This window comes from Egretta garzetta, unplaced genomic scaffold (genome assembly GCF_000687185.1).
Source record: "Egretta garzetta isolate BGI_Z169 unplaced genomic scaffold, ASM68718v1 scaffold49, whole genome shotgun sequence".
Taxonomy (NCBI): Eukaryota; Metazoa; Chordata; class Aves; order Pelecaniformes; family Ardeidae; genus Egretta; species Egretta garzetta.
In genome coordinates, this window is record NW_009260775.1 from 1,964,185 (window position 1) to 1,975,706 (window position 11,522).

General features: G+C 40.5%; 1 protein-coding gene across 1 annotated transcript in view; it reads right to left on the reverse strand.

Moving 5' to 3' along the window:
• Positions 1 to 730: 730 nt before the first annotated feature.
• Positions 731 to 11,522, reverse strand: part of CLCN4 (chloride voltage-gated channel 4) — a 27,329-nt gene continuing 16,537 nt past the window's right edge. Inside the window, 4 exon segments of the mRNA XM_009646345.2 lie at positions 731 to 821; positions 2,329 to 2,545; positions 8,124 to 8,522; positions 10,959 to 11,145. Coding sequence (XP_009644640.1) covers positions 731 to 821; positions 2,329 to 2,545; positions 8,124 to 8,522; positions 10,959 to 11,145 — 894 coding nt within the window.

The window sequence follows — 11,522 nt, forward strand, 5'->3', positions numbered from 1 at the left end:
AGAAATAATAAAGCCTTACAAATAAGTCACATTCCAACATTAATAAAGGGAAACTGATTGACAGGAATGCTAAACTGTATAAAATTCAAAGGACCAAAGCAGAGAGCAGGGGACACGACATTTCAAAGTGAGTTGAAGCGTATTCTTGCTCCTTTAACTCCAGTCCTGATTCACTTAACTTTTACAAAAATAAATGAGGATGACAAAATTTTTCATTTTAAAATACGACCTTTTTTTTCCTCATGAAAATGGTATAATTCAGTAGCAAATAAATAGCAATGATTTCAGTAACAAAACCAACTGACGCTACTCATACACACTCTCTAGTTTGGAACACAAATCTTTATATCTGTTAACGGCTTATACACAAACAGTGTCTGCTAGTCTTCACACCTGCCTCGAGAGTTACTGCAAACGTTGATGCATCCCACTGGCACTCCTGGCTCTGCCTCTAAGCACTACGCCGCTTATACCCACCAACGCTCCAACTGAGCTGTGGGGAATCTCATTAAGCAAACACAGCTCAATGTCTGCAGCTGCTCAGAGCTTCTGAACTGCCTTCCTCATTAAGTAAGTGCCATCCTGCATCCAATCCCTCTGTCAGAGGCATATTGGGCCATTCCTCATACACGTTACTTTTTCTCTTTAAACAAAATGAAACACCAAACATAGCCTTTGTGTTAATCTAGAAGGGATTCCTTTGGGGTTACTTTCTTCTTCCTTTACCAGCCTAGTTAAACATGATAGATTCGGGGTCCTGATTTGCCATTTGAGCCATATGTCTTAATACATCCTTTTTAGTTATGATACCCAGCAGCCTCCTAGAGGAGAAAAGGAAAGGAAAGGTCAACATTCATCTCATATATCGCCCATTTTTTTGCCCCTGTTCAGTTGCAGGGACATTTTACAAGTGCTTCCATATAGCACTGCCCATCTCATCCATTCCCCAATGATTATCTTTTATAAAAGGCATTCTCACCTCGTGTATTTTTACTACCCTGGCCATGATCATTAAGTGAAATGCTTTGGGTTGTTTCCTCTTTTTGTTGGGATCATGACTGAGTGAGGAGCTACAACTACTGACACTTTGTACAACAAAGTACTGAGTTTCCCTAAGCTCAGGCTGCAGAGGACCAACAGCACAAAACCAAGGCACCAGTGCCCTGAGCTAAGGCATGGGGTTTAGTAATACACAAACTAAGTTAAAGCACAGACTTTCTGAAACTCTCACTGTCCAACAGAACAATTCCTTCAAATTTGAGTGATAATTTCTCATTTATGTGAACCTAAATGAATCATATCTGCCAAGAAAGATGAGGCCTATGGGATGTCTGGCCCCAAGAGTCAAAAATTTCCTAACCCTCAGATTTCAAGGGCTTTTATTTCCAGTTCTTGAAGGCCATGAGGCACTGAATTTTTAAACTATGTCATTGTTACACTTTTTTCACCTTGCATTTCTTCTAAGTACTAGAACTGAAGATCAAAATTTCCAGATCCAAGCACTTAAAATCAGGATCTAAATCTGTGTCCCAATAATGGCCCTTATTTTCTTCATGCTGAGGACACTGCATTGCTAGTAACAGCTGCAATATATTTGAGCGCTTTTTGTAGAAGACTAAATTTTAGTCTTCCGCATTTGAAAGTGATGGCTCTGGTTTTGCTATCCTGTTGTGAAGTTTCTTCTTACCACTAGATCCTGGGACGAGCAGTGCTCCCAAAATAGCTCAAATCCCATTGGAATTATGGGATGTTAGTTCTAGTACACATAGTGCAGCTTTTTACTCTTCTAATTTCATGTTTGCCTACATTTCTTCAGCTGTTTTTTGTGGACTTTCAGTTTATATGCCTTTCCATTTTCCTTTAAAGAAAGCTGGGCCGATTAATTTTCTTCCACTGACATCTCTACCATGGTCTTCACAAGCATCTAGTCTAGCTGGATGTCCAGACACAGGCCCATCCTTTGCAAACAATACTATCTGCCTCCTTTGAAAACTGAATGATAACGGGAGTCAGAATGGTTTGACTTGTATTTATCTTTACCTTATCTAAATGACAATACACTAAGGATTTGGGAGAAAAGAATGAAGCATGACACTTAGCAAGGGCCATTTTGGTTCTGGGTCTGACTCCTTTTGCTGGGTGAGCTTCCCTTATTCTTCCATTCGCAAAATGGAAAAAACCCCAAAATATTCACTTGACTGTTTCAGAGGTGCTGATTGATTAGCTACTGTCTATACTTGGCTTTAAACAGGAAAAATGGTTATTTTGTTAATGCTGAAGAAAATCTCCTCAGATTCTCTAAGCTTGCTCGACTCAGCACCTACTCACCCACTGCGAGTGACAAGACACTGCCGGAGTCCGAGTTTCCGGAAAATATCTACCACGGTTTCCATTGGCGTGTGGTCAGTGACAGTGAAAGGGCTCAGGTTGAGAATACGCCGCAGCTTCAGTGGATGGGGACTGTTGGGTGGCAGTTCTGGGGGGTCTTCAGTGAAATACACGATGGAGTTGCTCACCACCCCATCCTGACGCTGCCTTGCATTCTCTGTACAATAGAAAGATCAAGGTAGACAATGAGTTAGGCTTGATAACAAAACAAAACAAAAAATATCCTCCTTTGGAAAGCAAAGGTAGTAATAGCTTTTTGTCTTAAATGTACTGAGGCCCTGCAAGTTGGGTTCACAGAGCGAATTTGTATTTCCTTGAGACACTGTTCCCTTGAAGCAGATGTAAATGATATTTTTACAAACACATTTTTTTCTTGCTTGGGATAATGTTTTTCTGAATAAATATGAAACTCATTGCATTCACAAACACCATTAATCCAATTTCGGTCAAATTCAAACGATTATATGGCATTTCCTCCATTGTGAGAATCCCAACAGAAACTACTATTATTTGCCTACAGGAGTGGAGTCAACAGCCTGTGTACAGTCCCAGCTGGCTTGGAGCAGTATGTTCACTCCCAGACTTCCCAGTGGAGTGGAAGAAATCTGGGCATGGTGAACGGATTTATAAACACAAAGCTAGAGGAAGACAAATTCACACCCCAGGGATCTGAGGGTGGTGTGGGTGTTGCTCTAGAGCAGTGCACCTCTCTGGTATGCCGGGTGAATTTCTTGGTTTTGTACTTAATGTCTTAAATAGAGTTTGCATATCTAGATTTTAAAAGGGCAGAAAAAACTAGCATCCTACTTAAAGGAAAATAGTAAAGGGAGGAACAACATATAGCAGTAAATTAGGTTGATATATTTTTCTCAACAGTACATATTTGACCACTTTCAAAAGTTCAAAAGCCATCATTCATACTTTGATCAGACTACGAAGTGAACTTTACACTACATCTGGACTTTATATGATCAGTATAAGCCTTTTAATTTAAAATACGCTCCAACAAGAATTCTTAGAATTGAAGTGGTTTATTTTCTTTGTAGAGTTTACCTAATTTCTGCTCAACACTACAGGGCATGACCAATATATGAGATGGATTTCCAAATGATAGACAACTTCTCTCTCCCCAGAATAAGCATATCATATGTTTGGCTCTGAGGGTTTACCTCTTTCTTCTTTTTTGTATAAATTCTTGGAAATGGCTGAATTATTATCTTTGATTAATATAGGTTGCTTCTGTTCTTGAGAGGTACAGCAAATCAGACATACTCAAAGCATGTGTATATATTCTTGGAGCTCATTGCCATCAATCAAAGTGCAGAAACCTGCTCCTGTGACTTGTAATGTGTAGACAGTAATAGTTTCCAACATGTTCCAGCTGCATTTTTTTCCCTTTAATGATCATTGTCTTGTAATATTTCTGGAACTGGAGCAGAGCTGGCTCAAACCTAATATCAGTACAGTATATGATTTTCAGTCTTCTCACCCCACATATTACAAGCCCTATTGCAATTTATAGGAATGATGCTAACTTTGTCTCATCTTGTTTTGATTCATATATCTAATTTCAAGTGTGAACATGCCTGCATAGCTCTTTGATATATGATCTGTGGTAAGAGGTAACATTAATCAAACTGAAGTAACTCCCACCCTTTGATAAAAACCCTTGACAGCTAGGTATTTCCTTCCCGAAGCTGCACCCAAAGCAATAGGCCCAAGCATTTCAGTTACCACATTGCTGTTCCCAAAGCAGCAATGACCCTGGACAACAGTGATTAGCCAAAGCCATGATTTCACTCTTCAAAGTCAAACATCTCTCTTGAGAAATTTGAATGATGTAGTACTATTGAGCAAATTCAGTGGCATCAGAAAAATGGTGGACTTTGTATGCAGTCTTGCTGGATGGGGGAGTTAGAGTAAAGGTAAAATAGAAAACCAGATAATTTTTGCAGTTGGGTAAGAAAAAGAGATATAGCTTAACAGAAAGAGCAAAGCAAATGGATGCCGATGTCTGGTTTTACAGAGTGATCTCTGCAGAAGGGTAGAGGGTGAATTAGTTCTCTCAAATGTGAAACGGCCTCTCATATTCAGGAATTCATAGTTCACAGTCTATAGTAACTATTTTGCTCTCTCAACTCCACACTGGGAAAAGTGCATTATACAGGCCACCTGGCTTGTGTCCAAGACTCTGCCTTTTGTACAATGCCTCTGAAGATGGCCAAATTTAAGAACTTTACAGGGTCAAATACTTCCCTCCATAAGACTGTAAAGTAGATGCCTTCTAAAATGTAGACACCTATTCCCAGAGGGTGACTGTGCCCACCTGACCTGCCTACCTGCTCAGCCAGTGGAAGGACACAATCCTCCTGAAGGTGCTTCTGAGCAATTGGAATTGTCATTGCCGTTCACTTTACAGGGACTGGATGCATTTCTAGAGCATGCTTAGTGCTCCACTTAGTAAAAAAGAAATTATGTAGGGGTAAATCATGATGCAGAGGGCTGTGTGTGAACATGTATTTGGTGTAGGACTCAATAGCTATTGCCTTCATCCAAGACGCCAGTTGTGTGAGGGAACCGGAGTACTTCCCCAGAGTATTCCCTGGGCCATCACACTGCTGATGCACAATTTATTGGGCCAGAGAAAGAAGCTGAAGCTTCTTCATTGAAAGCATGTCTCTATACAGTGCAACGTGTTGTCATACAGGGGCACCAAAGCTAGTTCAAACTGAGGAGACATGCTGCGGGGCACAATGCAGTGAAAGGAGGGATACTGGTGTGGGCCTGGCTCTGCTTTTCATAAGACCTCATTCCCTGGCTACAGTGCTGCACAGATGGGGCTTATACTGTTCCCAGACATGACTCCAGTATCTCTGGATGCTGTCAGGCTGAGCAGGAGATAAGAACCTGAACAAGAGAATACAAGATGCTTTACCACATGTGATGTTTACCTCTTGGCAAGTAATTTTATAGTTTAAGGAGACTCAGCGTATGGCTCCACGAACACAACTACGAAGCAAGCTGAGGTGAAGGTTTGCAACACATTAGCTGCTCTGTGGTAATGATGAGCAGTGACTTCTGCAATAAATGTAAAGCAGCTTTGGCGTTCATTCAAAGAGGATTAGCTACCCAAAAGTTGCTACCATGGTACAAAACCAGTGTTTTGCCCTGCCCTGTCCTGGAACCATATACTATGTCTTTTGGAAAAGTGAAACCAAATCCAGATTTTAAGTCACGAAGGCAAAAACCATACTGGAAATATTAACCATTTATCACAGAATCAGCACAGAATGACATCAGGGGCTGTCATACTCAACCCAAGAGAAAAAGGGTCACCAAAGCTGAAAGCTGAGGATTTTTGGAAAACCTATCTATGCAGAGAAGTTTTTGATTTTAAACCTCAGTTCTGCTTCAGATCTTATGAAAGATGCTCTTAATTAGACCTGATCAGGAAACAGTACCTTTTCATTTGGAAAACGTGGATGTCAAAGAAACTGTTTTCAAATAGAAAAGCATTTTGATCTAAAACGTTTGCTGAGTTTATTTTTAACTGATTTCTTTCTTATCAGTGCATAGCTGGACATTTTCACACATCTCCTAGCAAGTCCATTGAGCCATGTTGCCATTTATAACCTGAATTAAACTTCTCTGACTCACTTCAGACAGTGTCTGATCTTTCTGCTTTTAAGAGGGCTCTGCATCTTCACTCCATGCAATTTTCTCACTGATATGCCTCCTTGCAAAGGAGATGCAAAAGGCTATGAAGTTAGAATGGCAGCAAGTGTTACAGCCATGACATGGCACAGACAATGTAAAAGCCAGATGCAGGGTAGGCTAAACACATCTAATTAAGGCTTTTTACCTCTCACAGGGGAACGCAGAAGACATTTGAAAATCATTAGCAAAAGCAGGATAAAATACAAACTATTTTATAAATGGTATCAGCTCTTGGCATTTACACGTTTCGTGAAACTTCAGACACATATTTGCTTTCCTAGCTTGGACATACAAGGCATCTTTTGTTACTGCCAAAGGAAGATAAGCCCTCTGAGAAAATCAGTTGTTTGAAAGGGGTATTGCAGCTAGCAGCCTTGGAATTCATCTTGGTGTCTTTAAAATCCTCTTATACTGAGACTGGTGTACAGAGGATTATAACTTCATGGAGACTTTTTTTTTTTTGCTTGTTTTTGGAGGAGGGAGGAAGGAGCAACCAGTGATAGTGGGTTTTTAATGAAAAAGGTAGATTCCCACACTCTTTGGAAGTTAAATCACAACTGTACAATTAGTGGAGCTGTAGAACCGGCGGTAAGGCCTGTTCTGCTTTCCCATGTTTTGAGAAATCAGTGATATAACTAAATGCAAAATTAACTCAGTTCATAATCTATTTTCTCTAACTGAAATGACAACTTATGCCACAGAAGGGAAAAAATGAGAAAAATAATTTCTTACTGAGGAGAATTCCGCACTACATTTTAAGGGGAGAAAACTGGGTTCTGTCATTTCTTTTCTTCTTCTGCATGTAGTATGGATGCAGCATTGGTGACTTTCTGCTATGGGACAAGAAGAAGGGAATCAAGTAACAGCTAAGTGTCCTTAAAGAAATTAATATATATTTTAGGTTTAATCACTTAGATGGAGTCTTTTTACATCCAGGAGACGAAAACAAATGTGCATTAAAAAAAACATGCTTTAAACAGCATTCTTATTTAAAATTTTATTTTAGCTTTCTAAGAAGTGAGCAGGAAAGTGGGCCTCTGAAATAGCCCTGATTTTCCATTTATGGATTTTCTTTTCTGAAGAATATGGGAGTTTCCATCTGAGACAACAGCTTTTTAAATGTGCCTGAAGCAGAGGGATGAAACGGGCCCACACAGAGATAAATAACTCTGTCAAGGAGATTTGGACATGCCAGAAATTCCACTCCCCTGCAAAGTATAAGGCAACTATGCCCAGCCAGCAGCCTGACTGCCTGCCCAGCTGGCCCTCAGCACCACAGGTTTGACAGAATTGGGAACGGACTGTGGGGTTGATTTGCTGGGCTTGCAAGCTTCTGCAGCTCTGGATGCCCTAGGTGGGAACACTTGCTTTCATCCAGTATACCCGTCTTTTGCATCTCCACCTAGCCATCAGGCCAACCAGGAAAGGACCTGATGGGTCAAAACCTGTAATGACCTGGATCGGGCTTTCAGGCAACCAGCTATCCACTGGATGCTTCACAAAACTCAGCCATCTTTACCAAACAATATCCTCCACTGAAAATCTTTCCACCTGTAGCGCAAAAGACCTGCATGTGAGAAAAATTGAGATAGTGCAACAGAAAGAAGCACAGGGACTTGCACATCATCACAGAGTGACAAAGGTTCACGACTGCACCAGCTGCTACTGGTCACCCATGGGTAACACAGGAAGCTCAGCACTGCAGTGGCTTTTCATTTGGTTCTGACAAAGCTTCTGGCCGTATGAGATGGGTTTATCTCCATTGTCTCTAGCAGAATTGTATTGTACTGTTGTGAGTGACAACAAAATTAAGCCCACAAAAGTCAAGCCCACAGCAGTCTACCAGGTTGCATGCTATAATATAAAAGCTTCCAGCTATGGGTCCTAGCAACTAGTAAAAGCCAGACCTGGAGAAAGTATTAGGTTTGGTTCTTATTTATCCATTCTTCAAGGTGAATAACACTGGTAACATCCTACCCTATCAAAATCAAACTTACATACACTGATACTGTACTCACTTATTGCAAGAATCAGCTCTCGTCTCTGCGCAAATCCAATAAGTCTCTCCGAGTCTTTCGAAACCACCACTGGAAAGCCATTGTAGTCAGTCTCCTTGATTAGTGTCTCGACATCCTCCACCGTCATGCTGTCTTGCGTCAGAACAGAGAGAGGAGCTTCACCGCGCCTTGGTCTCATGACGTCAGTTGCCAGGGTTCGGTGGGTGAATTCATCCTTCACATCCAGAAACGGGTAGCCGTTCAGATGAATGTGAGCTTCATAGATCCCTTCTTTCCCAAAAGCGTCTGCCACCCACTTGCTTGTGACAGCTGCAGCCATAAGAGGTACGATGTATTCCAGGCCTCCAGTTAGCTCAAACATAATCACCACCAGAGAGACTGTCATTCGGGTAACACCACCTGCCAACAAGGAAAGCAGTCAAGTTTTCCTCAGTGCTCTTGAAGTATACATACTAAGCAACTGATTTCTATTTTTGAGCCTTACACTCAAAAAAAGCATGAGATTATTCGTGCTGAGTACTTTGCCCTTATACTTTGTGAAGTATTTTGGGGCTTATTTCACTGAAGAAAGAGATTTTTCATCTACTGCAATTTTCAGCAAAAAGATTGAGTGAACTTGCTCAGGCCAAAGATGCTAACACTGAAAAGCAAATAATGAATGCTAAAGACAGTTATCAAACCAGAAAGCATGCTAAAAATCAGCTATGCTGGATACTTGAGAAACTAAAATTGAATCCTGCCATGAGCCCTCTAAAATGACTCCAAGAATCAGGTATGTACCAGGGCTGGGGCAGGTAGGAGCACTGAGAGCTGGCCTTCACATTGATTTATCTATTGTATTCATACTGAAGAGAAAGATAAGCGTTATCTTTGGGCACAACATGGTTACAAAACCCTATGTAAGGACAGTTTAGGGCCACTGCAAGAGCTATGCTACAGAATAAACCCTAGCTTTTGATATCAGTGTAACATACAGTTTGAACTGTATACAACTTGGTTTGAGGCCATCTAGGCATGCAGCCATAGATAGGGTTGTAGCTGTATTTTTCGATCTAGTCCTTCTGTATTAATTTCATAAGCAAGCTCCTTATTCCTTCAGTTTACATTAAAGGATAAAAATAATCATATAACTGCAGACAAGTGTGTATGTGTCCCTGAATTATTAGGTAACATTTCCTTGCCTCTGTTCAAAAGGTAAATGTAATAAATCTGCTATTTTTAAACTGCAAAATACAGCACCATTTTAGATGAGAGAAATCAGAAACAGGTCATTAAAAGGTGCTTTTGATCTAGGAGCGTACAGGAAAATTAAATTGTTTACTATTTAACAAGATGATCCGGATATGACTTTCATCTGAGGAATGCCTTAAACTTCTGACTCTGAAAAGCTGACAGCAGATACCAGAGTAAGGACCATTTAATATTTACTCTGTATCTCTTACTCTAACCAAGACAGTTCTTGGGCTTAAGAACGAGAGATGACCACTGTGCTGTATGTCTCACCATACTATTAAAATCACTGCACCTTGATTTGGACCTTTTAAAAGAGGAAGTGATTGCTGACTAGCAGATCAACTGGAATATCAGAGCAAAATTTTCATGCATAATTTCTTCTATGGACATTAAGATCATTTATGGACAAGAGGAAGCACTTCACTGTTTTTGACAGTAAGATTCATCCTAGCTATTTTAAAGTGTCTACAGTGTTGTAGGTGTTCACATCCCAAGGGTGATCTAGATTGCCTTTATAATCTCTGGAGAAAAACAGACACTGCTGAGGCCAAATTCATCTGTTCATTTGCCTGGTTTTAGATGTCCATTGCCAGATGAGACTCATCTTTCCAGTATCTCATTTTTCTGTTTTGACTGTGAAGGGCATCAACACGGCTAGCTCAGACATCGTTATATTACAGACATTACATTTAGACAAGCAAATCCCACCCTTCCTTCCTCTATGACTGATCGCACAAATGATCCTACTTTTCTAGCATGAGACTCCAAAACTGAAACTTTTCCAGTTCTTCCATGAGTACACCTTTCATTTCAAATCTACCCAATTACATTAATCATGTGTTATGTCTCCCCACTGTTGTTTCATCATCTAGTGATGGCATCAACAAAAACAAAAGGAGGTAGAACATACAAGTACAGAAGAGGAAAAATATGATCAGGCAAAAACATGTTCAGATGGTATGCTTGTCACATTCCTGTTGCATCTATGACTAGAAATTTGATATGTGAGGTATTATTCAATGATCTTGCTTTAATAGTTAGCAGATCATTCCTGTTACATCCAATAAATCCTATTGATTGAATGTAATCAGATGTTGGCCTATGGTCAAAACAAAGACCAAAAGACAGCCCAGATAACCACAGTGTGACACACAGCCAAACTCAGACCCAGAATTTTTACCTCTGTGTAACTTAAAATTTGGCCAGAACTGGGAAGTTTGTTCCCTGCACTGAGAGCACAGTCTAAACAAGGAAGTAGTGTTAGTCTGGCTACAGTGGATTTCATTATATCAAAAGGGGAAAAAAGCCAAGCAAAAACCACTCCTCCTTGGAAACCTGTAGCCTAACTTTAATTTTTAATTTCCTTCTATGTGTTTTTTGGCAGATTACAAGGAGTAGGCACTGGTGACTGCAAGCCGCTCTTTTGCTGACTACCTGTCTGATCACTGGAGAGACCATTTGAGGAAGCTGCCCATCACATCTGTTACATCCAGAAATTCCAGCATAGCACCTAATACAAACACAAAGTCCTCATAAATAATTTGTAGGCCCCCAAACATCAGTCTTATCCATGCACAAAGCAATGATCAGCAGGTACTGTACCCAAGCAAGCTGCCGCTCCCACCATAGCATAAAGTCCTGGCGTGACGCAGTCTGCCCCTGGTCTGCACCAGTTCCTGAAGATAATCCAGTCATGATGGTGGTATGCCAGCTGCTCTACTCCAATCCCAACCATCCTGCCAGCCATGGCTCCAACAGCCATGCTGGGAATGAAAAGACCTGAAGGGATCTTGAATAAAACATAGACATGTGAGCACCTTGACAAAAGTGATGAGTAATGAACTTCTTGATCAAATAATTTATTGTTAGTGGTAAAAGAAACCAGTTTCCTCATTAAATGCTAGCTCAGAAGACCATAGCCTTTTGGCAGCCTAGAGTGATATTCCTCATGGTCTGAGATAGGTTTCTGCAATGATTAAGTTTGTGTGGCCACGTGTGTATTAAGACCTTTATACAATTTTAATGCTTTTTTAAAAAGTAATTTTAAATCCTACCTGCTGCATCACACTGAAATTGATAGATAAACAGGCTTCCTCAATAACAATCTGCTTTTAAAGTCAAGATGCTCCTAGTTTTGCCTTTATTGTTTTCTCAGCAAGAAGGCAG